Source organism: Littorina saxatilis, linkage group LG2 (assembly GCF_037325665.1).
Source record: "Littorina saxatilis isolate snail1 linkage group LG2, US_GU_Lsax_2.0, whole genome shotgun sequence".
Taxonomy (NCBI): domain Eukaryota; kingdom Metazoa; phylum Mollusca; class Gastropoda; order Littorinimorpha; family Littorinidae; genus Littorina; species Littorina saxatilis.
Window position 1 is genome coordinate 87,748,480 of NC_090246.1, and position 21,963 is coordinate 87,770,442.

A 21,963-nucleotide genomic window follows, 5' to 3' on the forward strand; every position below is an offset into this window, starting at 1 on the left:
GCCTTCGTCGAAGATTGCTTTGCCAAAATTTCAATCAATTTGATTGAAAAATGAGGGTGTGACAGTGCCGCCTCAACTTTTACAAAATGCCGGATATGACGTCATCAGACATTTATCGACAAAAATAAAAAAACATCCGGGGATATCATTCCCAGGAACTCTCATGTCAAATTTCATAAAGATCGGTCCAGTAGTTTAGTCTGAATCGCTCTACACAAACACACACACACACACACACACACACACACACACACACACACACACACACACACACACACACACACACACACACATACACCACGACCCTCGTCTCGATTCCCCCCTCTATGTTAAAACATTTAGTCAAAACTTGACAAAATGTAAAAACCACACACACACAAAGAAAACACACACAAAAATTCGTCCCATTTACTTAACGTTTCTTATTATTTCCATGTACACTGTCTTTGTATTCGCTTTGCCCTAAATTTATTCTTTTGACAGCAATTAAGCTAGCTCCAATTGGCTAGATTACATATTTGCGTTCCTACATTCTACAGGCTTTCGTCCTCAACAAATGTAGGCAAATTGCAAGCACTGAAAAACATGACAATACGCAGAATCGGGACTTGACCGCAGAAGTTTTTCCCGAATTCACGTGCGTTTAATTAAGTAACGTTGCATTTTGAGTATTTAATTGGTTGTGAGTCTAAATAACATCCCAGCAAATGTTACGTGCATTTCTCCAGGCCAAATTTGCCATAGGAACTTTCAAAAATGGCGTCTAAGAAGATAGTATGTGTTTCAACAAAGTACTGTGTGTCGTCTTCAGTGTGTGTTCGACAGCGACTTTACTCAACAACCAAATACATTGTAATTGGAAACGGGTAACCATCTCCAAATCCACTCCAGAACGACTCTCCCAAGACGCCTTTCCTCATTCCGTCAAAGGGAGGCAAGATGGGACCCATAGGACTGCACAGGGAGCAGTTCTCTCCCTTAAACCACCAACCTCCGCCATATTGCAACGCGCAGTTGAACGTAGAATTGTCATCGTTGTCGACGTCGTAGGCGCTGAAGGGAGCGCCTTGCTGGCCGTCGAGACAGTTTGCCAGCTTATCCGACTTAAAGGTGCCGACGGTGAAGCTGTACCCGCTGGCTTCATCGCTGAGGACGAAATCCTCGAAGAAACTGTAAGACGCGGTGCTGTTGGGTGGCTTCATCGAGAACCGAAGCCCGTAGCTCTTGGAGGCCGTCAGCAGGTGGAGCTTCTCCAGGCCCAGCCAGTGATCCCCGCTCAGGTCACCAAACCCGTCACGGTACTCGCTCCAGCTGCGGTTGAAGGAGACCGCAGGGTCTTCGCGGTAGAAGATCCTGGTTCTAGACAGCTTTTCCAGTTTTCTGCAGAAGACAGGGAAGGGCGAGGACGCGAGGGCGGGCTGGATATTGTACACCCCTTTCTGCTTCACCGTCCCGCTTATCACTCCCTCCGTGCAGTCTGAAAGAACGTGAGTGAGTGTGTCAATGAGTAAGCTAGAAAGTAAGTCGGTCAGTTAGTCAGTCAGTAGGTGAGTGAGTGGGTACGTGAGTGAGTGGATAAGTAAGTAAGTAAGGCAGTCAGGCAGTTAATCAGTCAGTTAACCAGTCAGTCAGTGAGCGAGTGATTGAGTGAGAGAGTCAGTCAGTCAGTCAGTCAGTCAGTCAGTCAGTCAGTCAGTCAGTTAACCAGTCAGTCAGTGGGTGAGTGAGTGATTGAGTGGGTAAGTGAGTGAGTGTGTTAGTAAGTCAGTCAGTCAGTCAGTCAGTCAGTCAGTCAGTCAGTCAGTCAGTCAGTCAGTCAGTCAGTCAAGTCAGTCAGTCAATCAGTCAGTCAATCAGTCAGCGAGTGATTGAGTGAGAGAGTCAGTCAGTCGGCGGGTGTGAGTGAGTGAGTAAGCAAGCAATCAAGCAATCACGTAAGTAAATAAATGTTTCCTTTGTGATAGAAAAAGAAGGTTGGTGAGCAAATAAGTGAGTGAGTGAATGAGTGAATGAGCAAACAATCAATCAATTAAGCAAGCAAGTAAATAAGTACTTTATTTTTGTGATATAAAGTGAGTAAGTGAGTGAGTGAGTGAGTGGGTGATTGGGTGAGTGAGTGAGTGAGTGAGTAAGTGAGTGAGTGGGTGAGTGAGTGAGTGAGTGGGTGAGTGAGTAAGTGAGTGAGTGATTAAGTAAGTGAGTGAGTGAGTAAGTAAGTGAGTGAGTGATTGGATGAGTGAGTGAGTGAGTGAGTGAGTGGGTGAGGGAGTGAGTGAGTGAGAGAGAGAGGGAGTAAGTAAGTGAGTGAGTGAAAGAGTAAGTAAGTGAGTGAGTGAGTGAGTGACTGGGTGAATTAGTGAATGAGTATCTAATCTGGCTCGTGCCTAGTATGTGCTTCAAAGTTAACAACCAAGCAAAACCCAAGTTACCAATAAAAAATATTTTATTGTTTGTAGAATTTAGTTCAACTGCAAAGAACCCTCTAAAATAAGCATACATTTGACTTGATTATGAGTGTAGATGTCACCCTTGTACATATGCTATGATTTCCAAACTGAATTAAAGCTTTGTTTGGACCTACAAAGAACAACAACAAAAACAACAACATAGACATAGATCGACATAGACGTATACATAATATGTATCATTTCAGACGACACAGTCGCCTGTGGTGTATATCGCAACGTCAAACATAGAACATAGAACAACATAGAACTCATAGAACATAGAACAACATACAATATTTATACTTCAGTACACATGCACACCGACCAAACAACAACTACAACAAACCAATGTTATGACCATAATAACTGAACTTTTTGATGTGCTTCAGCGACTCCTGCACTATGCTTGCATAGGCACAATTGTGTTATAAATGACGTGTGAATTATGTACTGTGACCATTCAACCGGAACGAACCAAGGCTCAGAGTGCTTACCCGCCATTATTCTTTCACATCGATTGCCGACATAGCTGTCGACGCATGCACACTTTCCTTGAGAATCCATTTGGCCTCCGTTCTTGCAAACCTGCAAACACAACATGGAGTCATTACAATCAACACAATCATGATTTGCACCGGTCGTTGTAATCTTTAAAGCAAGCAAAGAGAAAGAGAGTAGAAAATAAAGAAGACATGAAGTAACGGACGTAGATAACTTTGGTGTTCTCAACTCATCTCGTGACCTTCACCTTACGCCTGTTGATTATGCTGGGTCATGGGGTCGTGCAAATCGTGAACAGGACCCACTCACTGAGTTACTTACAACCCAGTGGGCCCAATAGCTCAAAAGGGCGATGATAGTCAATTCAATGCTAACCCGAATCCCCCCACGTGCATATCAGAATAGCAATATATATTCGTATGACCATTTCAGTGCACCATATGGCTATTTGACCAATCAGAACTGATTCTAGGTGATTTGCAAATTGTTATAGGTGTCAGGTCGGGAACCTTTTTGTTTATCACGCAAAAATAAACAAAACAATGTTCAGATTTGGAATTTACAATACATGTATCAGCGTTACTTACTCTAAAGAATGACACTTGTTGTCAGATAATACACTTTTTAGTTAAAACAAAATACTGAAAAGCCAGTTTAGTCGGTGGGAGCTTTACAGAACGGCAAGGCACCACCCACACTCTGAGAGAGCAATGCCGACCTTCTCAATAGAAAAATGTCATTGTCTAACATTCTGAAGAATGAAGTCAAATTGCGTCACTCAAGTCACGTCAAACATATCTTTACCACATATCCTTTCTGTCTGGCGTCGATTCTAAAACTGTCACTCTCTGTTGGACAAGAAAAATCAAAGCAACTAAAACGCACGTTCAGCATGGTTTATCTTGTGGGATTGTTGTGTGAGCGCATTTCACCTGGTAATATTCATCACGTGAGTGATTGGCTGACCCATGTCACGAGAATGCTTGGACTGACAGGCATTATTAAACAGGAGCAATCCAATCCCAATTGCGGCTGTTCTGTTTTTACGATAACTGCTGGGCTAATGGCAATGCTCCATCATCGATTTGTGACGGTGCACAAGAATACCCGGTATAATGGACATTGAAAGAAAAGACATTGTCATATTCTATACTCCTTTTCATAAGAAAACCGAGCAGATGCGTTTAATTGTAGGCTGTTTGTGATATAACCAACCACAGTGCTAGAAAGACCATTCGTCCCCCCCTCCCCCCCCCCCCCCCACTGTATGTAAGGAACAGTTCGATGGGACATGAGATGGTGTCTAAGCTTAGAACGGGAAACACAAACACCCCGGAAAATCAAAACCACCTCGTGAAAAAAAACACCCCACCAGAACAACTTAAGGTGTTACGAGTGTGTTTGAGTTGCGGTTCTTGCTCATGTTTATACTCACTGAGTTACTTCCCTTGGATCTGGATCTAGATCTGGATCTGGATAACCCGCCTGGGTTGGTGGTTTGCGGGTGCGAATGCGTATACGCACGGTTCAGTGTGCTTTCGCGAAAGGGTGTGTCATATGCACGGCTAGAACTAAGATACTTCTTGATTTCAGTAAATAGTTTCATTACATGTCAACTAGTTCGTTTTTAAATGATTTTTTAGAGATCGCCAAATGGTATTGTGTGAATAACATCATTCGATCGATTGTACGCACGGCGCCGTGCTTCTAGTAGCTCAGTCCATTCCTTCTTTCCGGTGTGGAAACAGACGTGTTTCTGGCGAAAGAATCGGCGTTTTCAACTCGCCATATCTTCATATTCATTCGGACTAGAACAACGAAATATAAATTTCTTGTAAAAAAAAATCCCGAGCCTTGCGACTCTGGTAGTCATTTTCTTACGCGAAGCGGCCTTTGGTAGGTACGACAGTTTTAGTCACCCAAGTATATATCTAAAACGCACGTGGACGAGTTTTCAATGGCGTATTTGAAGTCTGTGAATGTTGTGATTACAAATCATTTCGGGGCACCCCTCAGTCTATACGTACAGACAAACAAATTGCATGGAACGAAAGTTGAGAGGCTGGACTGTAAGTTGTTGTTTTGACTTTTACAAATCTCGCAGGTCTTTTATGCAAAACAGACTCAAAATTGCATTGTTCACGCAAGTGTAGATGACGAGACTATCGAAGGAATGGAATACACTTGCCTACAGATATAATAGACAGACACTGTCTATTTATATCTATGACTTACCCTAGCCCATATGTTAGAATAAAGAACATACTTTGCTCTTTTGAATGATGTATGATTTGGCACTGTACACAGGATTTTAGACCTGCCCCCGAAGTGATTTTTCCATAAACCCGTCAAAAAGCTCAATCTGTTTTGGCCGTAAAAAGCGCCCAAATGAAGTCAATTTCTAACCTGTGTCATGTGTTCGAAGGAGTACATCTCAGCGATGCCATTGCCTTGCAACCTCAAAGAAATATATTTTAATAACCCGCTAAATGAACGTTTTTTTAGTGTGAAATAAAAGCCGGAGATTTGCTTCGTTTCTTTGCTGCGACACAAAACCAAAACCAACTATAGATCTGCGGTGACATTATGAGTTCGTTTTCGACATTGCAGTGAAGTTGCGTGGATCTTCGACGATTCCCGTTCGGTTTAATGTGGATAGAGCTTTGATTGAATGTAACTGCTTTGAAAAGTTACAACATGAGTCCTTGGGATCGATGTTTTTCGGTAAACTTCTTCGTATCCTTGACTTTACTTTTGACTTGAACAGATCCAGATCGGCTGGGGCTGTTGATCGCCTACACAGATCTATATGAAGTTGACTCGACACGGCGAACCGCCGAATCCGTGCCCTCTCGTCGGTCCTACCCCAAAATCCCTTACCAGCCTCAGAACCCACCTCACCATTCTAACCTCACTGGCGTACTATGTGTGATTATCCCTTCTTCATGAAAGAGAAAGTGGAGAAAGGGGAAAAATGAAGATTTTTTCTTAAGTACTACACAACAGTCAGGGATAGTCAGGGATTGTTGACATGTACATTGTCAAGAGGTCAAAACAAATTTTAAAAGCTGTTGGACACTGCACTAGTTCTAATCAAGGCGAGTCTGGAACAATAGGTCCACCCCACCAAAAAGTCAACATGGAATTAGTTATGAATAGTCATAACAAGTTCAGTTTGGGGTCTTTTTCAAATCTGTTTGCTGCATCTTTTCTGTGACCATTCTGGCTATGCACTGACAGTCAAAAAAGTGAAGAAGGGAAAAATGAAGATTTTGGGTGTTGGTTTTTTTGGGACAAATTTTAAAGAAGGGAAAAATGAAGATTTTGGGTGTTGGGTTTTTTTTGACAAATTTTTTTAAGTCCAAAAAAGATGAGAAATATTCATAACAAATTCAGTTTTGGGTCTTTTTCAAATTTTTTTGATGCATCTTTTCTGTGACCATTGTGGCTATGCACTGACATACAAATAAGTGGAGAAAAGGGAGAAATGAAGATTTTTTCTTACTGCACAACAGTCAGGGATTAGGGTTACATGTTGACATGTACATTGTCAAGAGGTCAAAACAAATTTTAAAAGCTGTTAAACACTGCACTAGTGTTGCTCTAATCAAGGCGAGTCTGGAACAATAGGTCCACCCCACCAAAAAGTGAACATGGAATTAGTTATGTTTTTTTTTAGCCTTTTGGCTTGGGTACGGCCAAGTGAACAAGGTAGGAAAGGTTAGAAATAGTCATAACAAGTTCAGTTTCGGGTCTTTTTCAAATCTGTTTGCTGCATCTTTTCTGTGACCATTGTGGCTATGCACTGACACTCAAAAAGGTGGAGAAAGGGGAAAAATGAAGATTTTTTTCTTACTACACAACAGTCAGGGATTGTTGACATGTACATTGTCAAGAGGTCAAAACAAATTTTAAAAGCTGTTGGACACTGCACTAGTGTTGCTCTAATCACGGCGAGTCTGGAACAATAGGTCCACCCCACCAAAAAGTCAACATGGAATTAGTTATGATTTTTTTTGCCTTTTTGCTTGGGTACGGCCAAGTCAAAAAGGTGAGAGGGGTTACAAATAGTCATAACAAGTTCAGTTTGGGGTCTTTTTCAAATCTGTTTGATGCATCTTGTCTGTGACCATTGTGGCTATGCACTCAAAGTCAAAAAAGTGCAGAAAGGTGACAAATGAAGATTTTTCCTTCTTTCAAGACAATGTGTGATTTGGCACATTTTGCCTCAGTCTTTATCAAGAGCCTGTCTAACCCACTTTGAAGCTGTTGGAGACTGCAGTAGTGTTCCTTACATCAAGGCGAGTGCACAATGGTGCATTTCGAACCAACCCCCCGCCCCCCCCCCCCCCTAATGTTCACTTTAATATCAATCAATCAATAGTTATTCAGTCACAGTTTAACTAACTCATTCACCCTCATCACTCACTCATCCATCCATCACAACAACACTGTTTGATGCACAAACTGCCTGCCTTCCGCACTGGGAAGCCGCTTCGCTTCGCAACAACAACAACAACACTGAAAACTCGCCGGGAAATACCCCCACCACACGTGTCACACGTGTGCTTGTTTCTTCCGACTAATATCAATTTTGGAGGAAAAAAAGGACAAAACTGGATGAAAAATTCTACGGCCCCAGCAATCTCATTACTCTGAAAGGGGAACCGGAAGTGGCTGGTCCTCAGGTTTCGAAGTTGACCGATATTCCCACTAAAGTGACCTAGATCCAAAGCCAGCCATCCATTAGAATGTAGGTCCGTGCTCCCACAGTCCAATGCCGCGAATTGTTGTTACAGCCCCTGACTTTTTTATGTACGGAATCCGGTAGTCTTTTTGTTGTTGTTTAATAATTATATTGCCAAACGTTATGACATTTTGGGATAATTGAACAAGTTTCAATACACATTGGCTGAGCACCTGTGTGCTCAAAGGAAATGTCGCTTGTTTTTATCAAAACTAATTGTCAATGGTCATTCGTGCAAACCGTCACACAAACATGCGTGCCTCTGTGCCTCTGTGAGTATGCGTGTGGCTGCTTTCATAGTTAGGGTGCAAGCGTTTTAATCATTTACCCCACACCAAAAGCCCCCCACACACACACACACACCCCGATACCTGTCAAATTCCCTCAGAATGCATGAACAATTCCGTTACCTCAGATCATCACCAGGAAAAATTCCTCCGCATCCAAAATATCAGGACTTTAGATATCAGATACCGACTTTATGTAATGCGCTTCAAAATCATATTCGCAGAGAGAGAGAGAGAGAGAGAGAGAGAGAGAGAGAGAGAGAGAGCTGGACACGAAGAAGGGAAGCTACAATCGCCCCAGGCCATATATATACTATTTGTTTCCTGAGCCTGGACCATTGAGACGGTTACCTCATAGATCTGTTCATTCTTCAGTTTGTCGGTGTCAAAAGTCCACACAACCGTTCTTTGTCCCGTTCCCGTACCAAACAAGGGCTGCTGTCACAACAATGGAACGCTGCGCAAACGGCCGTTCATGAGAGTGACTGCTGTAACAGCAAAACTAGCACAGGGCGAAAAGTCTCGTTTTGGCACTTTAACTTGGCATATAACATCAAACATCACGTTAATCAACTGAATTGTGTGGCATTATACCTATGCGATTCATGTCACATTAGAAAAACTGCCGTAACGCAATAAAATTCCTGAGATGTTAGTATTATGCATAACACGGTAAAACATCGAGTTTTGGTGTCTGCGTTTTGGACGTTTTCGCTGGGATTACGGAGGGCTATTCACATCGTGTTAAACAAGTTGTCGCAGTGAGCAAAACACCAGATAACGTCTGGAATTATGACAAGTTATTGCAGTGACTTAAACTCGAAGTTAGCTGTTGGTTTTGATGTGTTTCACTGCGTTTTCGTCTTGCTTTTGTTTCATAATGTTGTTGCTGTTGTTGTTACTGTTGGGAGCTATACATCACATTTTTGTTCCCCCCAAAATTTATTCTTGATTAATATCAGGACGCAAACCATCCCCTTTACTTCACACACACACACACACACCCCCCCCACACACACACAATCTACTCCTCAGTTTGCAGCGTGGCTTCGACACGCGCGGTCTGCTGTAAAAAAAACCTAATAGAAATCACCCGCTAGGTACACGCGCACTCAAGTTAACCTCTGCTTTGACCTGTGGCTGTGTGCCAAGAGAGAGCAGAACACACACGCCGTAGACCAGATAAATAGGTGCTTGATTTTGGTATTTTGATTTTACATAACATTAAACCTTTCTTGGGGTTCATGGTCATGGCAACAGCCATAATAATATTATATCATGTATAATATTACATTTCAGCATATGTGAATTACATGTCATCATAACAAACTGTCATACATTTTTATTCCTCATCATTCTGATTGATCACAACCAAACCTACTATCAGTGGACACATCCAAATGCAAGCGCCTGTTCTTGACAAATTGCCACAGTGACTGATCTAAAAATATAGGTCCTTTGCCGCCACGGACACTGTTTGGCCTGTAGGTAAAATGTACAATGTATTTTCTGATTTGTGCACAAAAGCTTTTTTTCTTTTTTTCTTTTTTTTAACATAACAATGTTTAATGTTACTGTATGTTTGAAAGACCATGGTCACATTTGTAAAACAAATGTTAAATTAAAAAATAAATAACATTTTGGTTCATGATTTTTTCCTACACCTGTGCTAAAACTAAGAAGTAAAAATGTCGGTATATAAGTCACTCAAAAACTTCAAAGTATGAATGGTTAGAGTTTGTTGCGGTTGACCCTGCACAGTTCGACCTACGATGTTTTTGTTGAACAATTTTGTCAAAAAAAAAAAGAAAAAAAAAGTAAGGGCAGTAACTCAAGACGTAAATGTGGCAGTGTCCCATAGGCAACCGCAGAGTTATCCTGTCCATAGGCAAGCGCTTACTTGATCCCAATTACTAGGCGTCTCCGGACGCCTAGAAAAACACCCAATATACACGAAGCAACGATCCCACTAGCAGACTATATGTTCAACCGATATTTCAAGAAAGTGGGGGTAAACCCAGGTAGGATGGCCCACATTCCCATTCACCCCTTCCCATTTTGGTTCATGGAATCCCCCATTATCATCCCTGATCATGATCTGGGTGTAACAAAAAAAGATAACCCTGTACTTGTCTCATCAATAGTAAAAGAAATAATCTCAAACAATAACAAAGATCACCTACAAATATTTACTGACGGCTCCAAAAAAATGATGACCAAGCTGACTGTGCTTTTGTCATTCCTGACCTCAAAATAAGTTAAAAAAAATTAAACTCAACAAGGATGTGTCCATTTTCACTGCAGAAATGCTGGCTACGTTATCTTAAGAGCATGCCACTATATCAATGACCCCCCTCGACCTCCAACAAGAGTCGTGATTCTCTCCGACTCAAAACCAGCATAACTGCTCTTCAAAATGGTTCCAGAAACCGAGAAGAGCTTCAGACGGAAATATTGTTCCTCTGTCACCAGATCATTGCCTCTTGAACAGAACTGACCCTTAGGCTACGTACTTCCCCTCACACACATGGATCAGAGGCAAGGATATGGCTGACAGAGAAGCAAAAGAGGCTGTTACAGATCAAGCAGCATTTCATGACATAAAATTAACAAAGACGGGAGCAAAACACAAAATGGCCAAAGTTGCCTGGCGTCACTGGGAAACAGAATTGAAAATAGAAGGCAATGCCCATGGTTGGCTTATTCTGCCCCGACAAACAAAACAAAACAGGCCTACACTCCCCACCTCCCTCCTTAAAATACTTCTCAGAATTCGCACGGATGGCCATGGATGCGCTCACAAGTGCTTTCCCCGTCTCTGTGAATGTGGACAGTTTATATCTTTGTTACACCTCTTTGACCGCTGCCAATCACTCCAGCAAGATTTCTGCAACCTACACACCCTTGTCAACGAACATAACCTGAAACCCCATGAGTTTTTTTTTAGATAAACATTGCACGCTTCAATGGAAGCTAGCATACACCCTGTGTCTCTCAATAGTAGAAGGCTGAAATAGGATATCTGTTTTAAAAAAAAACCTGATCTCCGTTCCTCACACCGAGCTTTTTCTTCTTCATTGTATTATTTTTCCAGTTATCTATTTACTTACCTATTCAGCCAAAAATATAACAATATCCCACATAACAAAAATTAAAAAAATAAGCCTACAAAACCGCTCCAGTCCAACCATATTCCGCGTACACAATCTTTACTTCCATCCCCATTTTGAAATATCGCAAAAGACTTCCAGATATAATTATAACACGATCATATATGTGTTCTCTGGTTGCATGTTTGTTCAGTGTCTTGTCCCCACATAAAGCATATTAACTCTACCTGTCCTAAAGCAAGTTGCAGTTCTAAGAGGACGTTAAAACTAGTTATCATCATCAACACACACACACACACATATGAAAGAACCCATGTATATTTTTATGATTGTTGTTTTGGTCTGAATACAATTTGGAATCTTACTACACTCTTGTTAATTGATTTTACATTTTGTTGTCAGAAGTATTTTGTTCGTCGGTTCGTGTCTGGTGCGTGTGGTTTGAATGCCGTCCTGTCAAATGTCTTTTAAAAACACATTCACGGTAACATCTTCGACGCAGACACAGACAGTTAGGAAGGGCTCCTTATATGGACCACTTTTTGTTTCATGCTGATAACTAGCTTGTTTTCTTGCGAAGAAGTTTTATTTTGTGTTTGGTAGTCCTTTTCTCTTAGGTTAACCGTTAGGCCTTATTAGAGTGAAATAGCTTTGATAAACATTCAACAAAAATTAAATACAGACAAAATCACAAATGGTCCATAATAGGAGCCTGGGCGCCTAATATGGATCAGTGAAGCGGCCTTCACAAATCACTGTAAAAAGCCCCCTATACTTCAAAATAACATGATACAACTTAGTGTACAAGTCAGTCTAATTCAAATATGCTTTAGATTGATCTGTTTCGGGTTGATGAGAGCATTATTTGAAGCACACCAGGAAACTAAAGAAGCTTATCAAAAACAGAGTGAAAATAAGTGAAATTATCAACTTCCACGAAAAGAAGACTTTTTTTTTTAAATCTCGAGGACTAGTTATAGGTTATTTCCAGCAAGCTTCTTAATGAATTATTGAAAATAGCTTTTAGCTTTTTTTTCTCGATTTGTTGAAGGTGGTCCATATTAGGGGACTCGCACATACTTTGAGATCTTGCTAATATTTTTTGTTTGCACGGTAAAAACTCGGGGTCAACCCTGCTAAAATGTAACAAATGCGGTCTTAGCTGTCATATATAGCAATTTTTGTGTGATAAAAGCTTTGGCTGTGGACAGAAACGAGTCCGTTTTCGGCGGCAAAGCCGTTTAGAGTGAACGCTGCCAAACTGAGTGAAAAAAAGAGAAAAAGCCTAACGGTTTTGAGATTTGTGTTTCTGCAATACAGCGAACAAAACTTTTTTGAGCGCTCAAGCGCCGTTAGTTTTTCAGAACAGGAGGTGGTCCATATTAGGAGCCGGTCCATATTAGGAGCTACGTGAAGCTACCACCGCTCGGCTTTACACACACACACACACTTTTAATTAGTTGCTTTTGGCAGCGCACACGGCCTCATCATCTGAACTTGAAACAAGATCGCGTAAGGCGAAAATACAATATTTAGTCAAGTAGCTGTCGAACTCACAGAATGAAACTGAACGCAATGCCATTTTTCAGCAAGACCGTATACTCGTAGCATCGTCAGTCCACCGCTCATGGCAAAGGCAGTGAAATTGACAAGAAGAGCGGGGTAGCAGTTGCGCTAAGAAAGATAGCACGCTTTTCTGTACCTCTCTTTGTTTTAACTTTCTGAGCGTGTTTTTAATCCAAACATATATCTATATGTTTTTGGAATCAGGAACCGACAAGGAATAAGATGAAAGTGTTTTTAAATTGATTTGGACCGAATTTAATTTTGATAATAATTTTTATATATTTAATTTTCAGAGCTTGTTTTTAATCCGAATATAACATATTTATATGTTTTTGGAATCAGCAAATGATGGAGAATAAGATAAACGTAAATTTGGATCGTTTTATAATTTTTTATTTTTTTTTTTACAATTTTCAGATTTTTAATGACCAAAGTCATTAATTAATTTTTAAGCCACCACGCTGAAATGCAATACCGAAGTCCGGGCTTCGTCGAAGATTACTTGACCAAAATTTCAACCAATTTGGTTGAAAAATGAGGGCGTGACAGTGCCGCCTCAACTTTCACGAAAAGCCGGATATGACGTCATCAAAGACATTTATCCAAAAAATGAAAAAAACCGTTCGGGGATTTCATACCCAGGAACTCTCATGTCAAATTTCATAAAGATCGGTACAGTAGTTTAGTCTGAATCGCTCTACACACACACACAGACACACACACGCGCACACGCACATACACCACGACCCTCGTTTCGATTCCCCCTCGATGTTAAAATATTTAGTCAAAACTTGACTAAATATAACAACTACAAAACACAACAACGTACAACAACAGCATGGTTGTGCCTGTCGGGTTATCAGTCACCATAAGGTGCCTGTACTTGTCAGTCTCTCTTTTTAGATCAGTGCCAGTGGCCTGTGCCGGCGATAGTTTGGTAACGTCGCGCAGACCGCGCATGCGCCATGTACAGTAAACTGTTATCACAAATGGCGGATAAATCTAACTCGTGCAAAGAAACGTTTCAAAACCAAGCTTTATGGACGTTTTTATGACTACGTACTCCAGCAGACATCAACTTGAGGTCGACGTGTGTGGGGTTTGCTCAAAATACGTAAGTATTCGTCAGCCGTTTGGCTTCTCGAATTAAGTTTCAACTTTGTCTCTGTCTCGAACCACAGGCGGAAGGTATTCACTCAATCACTGGACCACAACTTCCTTATGTACAGTGTTTGGTATTGAGTATGAAAGTAGTCTTGTGGTCCAGTGGACGATACCTTTCGCCTGTGCTCGAACCAAATACTAAGCTTACCAGTTACCACACTGTCATACTCATAGTCATAGTGATAGCACTGATACATTTGTACAGGTAAACATGGCTGTTTGCTGAAAATCAGTCTTTGTGAAAAATTGCAATGATGTCTCTGAAGTTTGATTCAGTCCCTAATTCATTCAGTGATTCATTTTGATGGGACGTCAACCCATGGTGAGACTAATAATGATATTTGATCGTATTCTGCCAGTGCCATTGCCAACTGCCATTGTTGTTCTTGTGTGCACTAATTAGTAATTTACTAGCAATAGGAGTTCGAGTTCTACTATAGTAGTATTTTACTAAATCATTACTACTAGTACTAAATACTACTGCTACTACTAGCTTTAAACAAGCTATGGTTTGAATGACCAGCTAAATGCTAATAGTTAATAAGTACATTATTTTTGCATCAGCGAGGTATACATAAATTTAACGAAGTGGATTCACAGCGCGCGTCGCGTTGTGCAGCGTTGCGATTTACAACGCGCTGCACTACGAGGAACGCTGCGATTCACGACGCGCGATGTATTCTGCCGATACATTTCCTTCACAATCGCAAAGTTTACAACAGCTACATCTATCTGATCTATTTGAGAAATAAAACTGTCAATAAAACGAAAAACAGAGCTGAGCCATTCTCTCTCTCTCACTCTTTCAACTGAATTCACCAGTATATCGCCGCGTCGATGTAAAAACGTGCCTACCTCTGCTGAACAATCCTTCTCATTGCGGTCAATGCGCATGCGCCAATCTTGGACTTACAAAAATGCGACCCTTTGACCGATCGAACCATGGGTTAGGGTAAGGCTAAGGGTTAGGTTGTTCACGACCTGATTAATCTCCCCATGTTAGCGCATGCGCATTGACCGCAATGAGAAGGATTGTTCAGGCAGAGTTTTCAGTTTGTGACACCGACCTTGAATACTTGGCAGTCATACTCATACTCATATCACTACATGTCATTGCAATGGCTTCTACTATATATATATGGAAAGGAGCTGAGTTTTTAAACTGGGATGACGTTTTTAAACAATTATCCGAGTACAGTGCCGCGGAACTGTTAATCGGTGTCACACCAGTTTAACACTTCAGCAGCCATTTTGGAATTCGCGCATGCGCAGATCATTTTTTCAGCGTGGGTTTTTTTCCAGTTGATTTGAACGCGTATATATATATATATATTCAGTCTGCATAAAGTGCAATTTTGTAGTCTTGCAGCCCTGAAGTTGCTTTCAAAGAAAGACTGTAAAATGTTGCTGATAATCATGCATACATGTACAAAAATAAAGCGCATCAACAATCTGCGCTGGTGAGAGCAATAGCCGCGCTCTGGGAATCGCTGCGCTGCACAACGTGCCGCGCTCTGTGAATTGCCGCGCTGCACAGCGCGCTGCGCTCTGTGAATCGCTTGCCTAAATTTAAATATTTTATTAAACAAGAAGAGCAAACGCTCGATCGAGTCACTTTCGCAGTTCTGAATATTATATGAGGCATCAGATGGACAGGAAGAAATTGCTATTCACAACACAATGAGTCACGTTCACATAAAATTTGAGCCCGGTCACTTTTATAGTTTACGAGAAAAGCCCAACGTTAAGTTGTGTGTTGCCGAACAGAAAAGGCTAGTTATCTCCCTTGTTTTTCTGATAACGTTCGTAAAAGGCTACAGATGTAAATACTTTGATGTAAAGAATAATCCTACAAAGTTTCAATCACATCCGATGAACTTTGTCAAAGATATAAAATGTCTAATTTTTCCTTTGACGCTGACCTGTGACCTTGAAAAAGGTCAAAGGTCAACGAAACCATCGTTAAAGTGTAGAGGTCATTGGAGGTCACGACTAAACAAAATATGAGCCCGATCGCTTTGATAGTTTCCGAGAGAAGTCCAACGTTAAGGTGGTGTCTACGGACGGCCGGCCGGACAGACTAACACTGACCGATTACATAGAGTCACATTTTCTCAAGTGACTCAAAAAATACCGCATGGTTTTGCTTGACCAAATCATTTATCAGCTAACAATATGCTTTTATTTCAGTTGGACCTGACTTGAGCATGGTTCCGTTGTCTCCGCAACAACAGATTGGTTACTCAAGAATTGCAGGCATGTCCAGTTTGCAGCATGTGCAGGCTGACCCCGCTGAGTGTGAAGATCTGATGGCTGATCTAGACACAACATAAGCTGCTTGACACTATTCCAAGGTAAGCAAGAAGCTTTGAAAATAGTTACTTAAGTGTTACTTAGTAAGTGTACATTTTTGTGGGTGAACCATCGGTAACCGTCCCCGTCCCCCCCCCCCCCCCCCCCCCCCCACCCTTCGACACCCCCACCCACACATACAAACACGCACACAAACTTGGGTTTGTACTACAACTATTAGTATTAACTACTCTTCATAAATGAGTTATGTAATTCATCAGAGGTTTGAAGTCATTATGGTTTTGCAAATTAGTAAGAGACTATGTGGGTGCATGGATTCAGTAATGCGCAATTAATACATGCAATACTCCTGCTGGTGAGTTCACTACAAACAGGTACTACATTAGAACTGATCTATGTTATTTGTTAATGAGGATGATTAATCGTAATCTCACTGTCAAACTGTCATGATACTATTGCCATTGACAGTGCTAGATCACTTCATAAAGTTATTTTAGTAAGTAATCATATGATATTGATAATTTTGATAAAGTGATTTACTGACGGTGACAATGACATGTTATCTTCATACTATTCCAGGTACAAGATGCTAAACGTGCAGATATCAAGGGCTTGGGATTTCGGCTCCTGGAGATGCTACTTGTAACTCTTTTGTGAGTACCGATGTATACTGGGTGTTTTCTCAGTTTTTGTCCGCTGTCAGTGTGAGATTTATATTGTGGTACAGTGGAACCCCCCAATTTAAGACTCCCTCCTTTTAAAGACCTTGTTTTCTCAGACTTTCTGTTCACAACCTCTGTAAAATTACCCCCCTTTTAAGACTCCCTCCTTTTTAAGACTGAATTTTCTCAGATTATTGTAGGTCTTAAAAGGGGTGTTCCACTGTATAACCTGTTTTTCTAGTTTCATGGTTTAGCCACGACTCACTTTGAATGAGGGTCATCTGCCAGGCATTTAGCTGATTATCTGATAGTGATAAGTGATATTTATTAATTTGCTATTTATAAATTACAGTTGCAGTAAACTAACACTGTCGCACAAAGTATGTGACTTTAAAAAAAGATTTGTTTGTAATCATGTGAGCTCTGTCCACTAGATGATGGAGAAGGGAATTTTTCCAGTTGAGTCTGCAACATGGATTTTTCTCTCTCAGGATAACAAATACAGCAGGGTTCGTACAGGTCATGGAAAACCTGGAAAGTCATGGAATTTGATTTTTAATTTTCCAGGCCTGGAAAGTCATGGAATTTCAATTCAAGTCATGGAAAGTCATGGAATTTAAAAAAAATAAAAAAGAAAGAAAAATTAACCTTTAGCACGCCAGCGGCGATTTTCGTTGCCCAGCCATTCCACCACCCCCCCCCCCCCCCCCCCCCCCCCCCGCGATTTGCGTCTCCAGCACAAGGCTTGTTCGTATGACCAACTTCTCGTTCATATTTGCATACGAGAATAACGGTATTTTTAACGGCACTTGAGCCAAAGCGAGGCTCACTTCCTTCCGTTATCTCGTCGTGTCGTCTGCGCTGCATTTGAGTCGGTTTCGTCGAAGTTTTTTGTTTTTGCATCGATAAAGTACTTTAGCGCTTCGACAAGCAAGATGGAGGATGATGAGTTTGAAACTTTCTTTCAGTTGTTTCTTGACAACAAAAAGTATGCGGAATTGGAACGAATTACCGAGGAAGATCTTCGCAATGAACTGTGTATCGCGGTGAAAAAAATGACAGTTCGTCAAGTCACAGTGACGGTTACGAAACAGAATTTACGAAAGTGCAGATGGATACAAACAGTGGCTGGTCCAGTTTAGTGAAATGACAGGACCAGCAAACATTACCGATAATCTGACTGCCTAGCAAATGCTTGACTTGCTTGTCGAAGAGACACTGCGTAGAAACTGACTCAAATTCAGTGCAAAGCAAGCCAGTGTCAAAACTGGCAGTGACAAGACGTAAAAAGTTTGCGTGTTCGAAAATGGCGACCTGTGGATCTAGTCATGGAAAATGTTATTGAGGCTCATGAAAAAGTCATGGAATTTTGTTTCTAAAAAGCAGTGGGGACCCTGTACAGTATGGAAGGAAAAATTTAGGGTTGGTGTGGCGATAACAATAAAGATATGTCATAGTGACTTGACTAATTGATTTGAATTCTGCTGCAGGTCAGTCGCTACAACTTCGAGGAAATACGACAGGACACCCTTCAGCTTGCTGCACCATGGTGTCTCTTGGAGAACAGCAAGGAACAGATACAGGTGGGGTCGGTTGGGATACCGTAAACAGACTATTTTGTTTTGTTGGCCTTAGCATAGAGTCTGGGGATGTGAGATGTGCATGATGTGTTGTTTGAATCTGACAGTGATTGTATGAATTTTTTATACATGTATTGTTGTCACGCGCTTTGAACTTCTGATAAGGCGCTTTATAAATGCCCGTTATTATTATTATTATTATTATAAATAGATACACACTTGTAAACTTATGTTAGTTTTCACACGTGAGCATGAAGGAATGTGCCTTTATGAGGAATGTATAGTGGCTTGCAATATTGAATTTGAGGGATGTTTGCAGTTATATAATATATTAGCACAGCTCAGTTTTCTTGAGGGTTCCATGAGAACAGTGAAATTCTCCTTTGAGGACTGAAAAATATCTTGGATAATTGGTCTTAATTGGAGGGGGGGGGGGGGTTTAAAAAATAAGTACATTCACATGTGTTTTTCATTTTCACTGTGTTAAGGTGGGGAGGTCCTTCTCTACTTCTTTCTTTGTTTTCCCATTGACATATTTTTGTTCTTGTCTATATTTTTTACATAGGTTCACCATTAGTCCTCATCCCCAGCCGACTGTTTCCGCTGAAGCCGTGAAGGATACTTCTTCATGTAGGCGTGGACATCTTTTTCGTCGCCATGCAAGGCTTCCAGTACCATATAATTTTGTGAATACTCTGGGGACCTGTCATCGACTTTGGAAGGACGCTTTATTTTATAACACTTTGTACCCCATCTTTGTTGACCAAGATTTTTTAAGCCGAGACCAGCTGTGCTGCAGCAGGTCACTCAGAATTCTAGAAACTGTGTATCAACAGGCTAGAATGCTGGCGTTAGATCAACGTTACAGGAAGCGACTGAAGCTAACCGTCTAGGCAGGATGCGGATATGTGCCGAATGAGAACAGATGCAATGTACATAGTGACTGTGTGTACAGATATATATATATATCCATACCTGAACTTTGTTAGATAAATTATCAATCAATCAATCAATATGAGGCTTATAGTTATATCACGCGTATTCCGTGGGTACAGTTCTAAGCGCAGGGATTTTGTTTTGATTTTTTTTTTATGCAATTTATATCGCGCACATATTCAAGGCGCAGGGATTTATTTATGTCGTGTGAGATGGAATTTTTTTACACAATACATCACGCATTCACATCGGCCAGCAGATCGCAGCTATTTCGGCGCATATCCTACTTTTCACGGCCTATTATTCCAAGTCACACGGGTATTTGGTGGACATTTTTAGCTATGCCTATACAATTTTGCCCGTCGCGATATAACCTTCGTGGTTGAAAACGACGTTAAACACCAAATAAAGAAAGAATACAATTTTGCCAGGAAAGACCGTTTTGTCAATCGTGGGATCTTTAACGTGCACCCCCAATGTAGTGTACACGAAGGGACCTCGGTTTTTCGTCTCATCCGAAAGACTAGCACTTGAACCCACCACCTAGGTTAGGAAAGGGGGGAGAAATAAATAGCGGCCTGACCCAGGGTCGAACACGCAACCTCTCGATTCCGAGCGCAAGTGCGTTACCACTCGGCCACCCATGCCGGTTGTTATGATCGCCACATTTTAGGTCCCCCCCTCCCCCCTTTTCAAACTTCCCCGCTTTTAAGACCTTACGTTTTTGGATTTTCTGTTCACAACCTGTTGTGCATTTACCTACATATTAAGCAGTGTTTCTTGTATAGAATATAGTCAATGTTTGTAAAGATTTTAGTCAAGCAGTATGTAAGAAATGTTAAGTCCTTTGTACTGGAAACTTGCATTCTCCCAGTAAGGTCATATATTGTACTACGTTGCAAGCCCCTGGAGCAGTTTTTTGAGTCACTTGAGAAAATGTGACTATGTAATCGGTCAGTGTTAGTCTGTCCGGCCGGCCGGCCGTCCGTCCGTAGACACCACCTTAACGTTGGACTTTTCTCGAAAACTATCAAAGCGATCGGGCTCATATTTTGTTTAGTCGTGACCTCCAATGACCTCTACACTTTAACGATGGTTTCGTTGACCTTTGACCTTTTTCAAGGTCACAGGTCAGCGTCAAAAGAAAAATTAGACATTTTATATCTTTGACAAAGTTCATCGGATGTGATTGAAACTTTGTAGGATTATTCTTTACATCAAAGTATTTACATCTGTAGCCTTTTACGAACGTTATCAGAAAAACAAGGGAGATAACTAGCCTTTTCTGTTCGGCAACACACAACTTAACGTTGGGCTTTTCTCGGAAACTATAAAAGTGACCGGGCTCAAATTTTATGTGAACGTGACTCATTGTTTTGTGAATAGCAATTTCTTCCTGTCCATCTGATGCCTCATATAATATTCAGAACTGCGAAAGTGACTCGATCGAGCGTTTGCTCTTCTTGTTGATTAGTGCTTTTGTGAACAAGAAACAATTGACAAGTGGCACTATCCCATCTTCCCCCTTTCCTCTATCCCATCTCCCCCTTTTCCTGTCGCAATATAACCTTGAATGGTTGAAAACGACGTTAAACAACAAATAAAGAAAGAAAAGAATTCATCAACGAGTGATTACTGCCTCACCATAGCAGTTAGGCCAGTCTTACTAACTCTTACTTTTATTAATGTGCCGTGATGCAAAGACGTTGAGCAGTTTTCAGATGTTTATGAATCTAGGGCTTTCAAAATTTACTGACATGTTGGACTCCATGACATCCAAACATGAAGTTCAGTTAGGCCAAAAAAAAAAATAGGTCTGTTTACGGTAACCCGACCGACCCTAGTTTTTTCGCGCGACCCTAGACTTTTTTTTGGCATTTGGGGGGGAAAGAAAAATAAAATCTTGGGGTTTTTTTGCAAAATAACGTAAAAATATGGTTTTTTGGAGAAAAAAAAATAATAAAAATAAAAATAATCCCGCCCTACCGACCCTATTTTTTTGGCCTATGTTACCGTAAACAGACCTATTTTTTTTTGTGGCCTTACCCCTTTTCAACTTTGAAGGTCACATTGTAGGCGAATTTTTAGCAAAAAGTTGGAACATTGGTGTGACTGTTCTTACTCACAAGGGAAGTGATTTAGTTATTTGCTGATTTTTATTTTGTATGGCCTTCTTTCACCCATTTAATCATTCATAAATGTTCATACCCAAGGGAAGTAATTCACATATATATCTATGGCCAATGTTTTCACAGGGCATCTGCCCCCCCCCCCCCCCCCCCCCCCCCCCCCTCCCAACACACACTCACATGGGCTAAAACTTACATGGCTTTTATGGGTATGACGCTCTTAATCACAAGGGAAGTAATTTACTGATGGTGTGTTTTCATTTCATGTGGCCTTCACCGATTTGAATAATTTATTTTAGCTTATCCAATTATAGTGTGGATGAACACTGTCTCCACTCAAAATAGTCCTTTGCTATTGTACATTGTGAATCAGCATTTTTGTTTTTGTCCTGTTTGAATAAAGTGCAATAATTTTACAACCAAAGTGTTAATGTTAAAGATGTTTACATAATGTGTGAAGGATGATGCATTTGAAAACTAATATTGTTAAATGTCAATTGACCTGTGACAAGTCAGCAAAG

General features: G+C 41.0%; 1 protein-coding gene and 1 long non-coding RNA gene across 2 annotated transcripts; one reads left to right on the forward strand and one right to left on the reverse strand.

The window, feature by feature from the left end:
- Positions 1–436: 436 nt before the first annotated feature.
- LOC138960439 (fibrinogen C domain-containing protein 1-A-like) lies at positions 437–3,947 on the reverse strand. The gene is made up of 3 exons (XM_070332351.1): positions 3,915–3,947; positions 2,942–3,032; positions 437–1,477 (listed from the first exon to the last, which is right to left on the reverse strand). Exons 1-3 carry the CDS (start codon positions 3,945–3,947, stop codon positions 831–833), a joined length of 771 nt encoding a protein of 256 aa, XP_070188452.1. The 3' UTR covers positions 437–830.
- A 9,660-nt stretch (positions 3,948–13,607) lies between these two features.
- Positions 13,608–21,149, forward strand: LOC138960044 (uncharacterized). Its single transcript, XR_011453873.1, has 5 exons — positions 13,608–13,772; positions 16,013–16,176; positions 16,715–16,788; positions 18,288–18,380; positions 18,943–21,149. It is a non-coding gene; the product is annotated as an uncharacterized lncRNA (long non-coding RNA).
- The last annotated feature ends 814 nt before the right edge of the window (positions 21,150–21,963 follow it).

Coding starts and splice junctions, on each gene's coding strand:
- LOC138960439 (XM_070332351.1), bottom strand. CDS start 3,947: ATGCCTGTCAGTCCAAGCATTCTCGTGACATGG. Junction 3,033..3,914: donor CAAGCATTCTCGTGACATGG/GTCAGCCAATCA, acceptor TTGTGTTTGCAG/GTTTGCAAGAACGGAGGCCA. Junction 1,478..2,941: donor ATGTGAAAGAATAATGGCGG/GTAAGCACTCTG, acceptor ACGTTCTTTCAG/ACTGCACGGAGGGAGTGATA.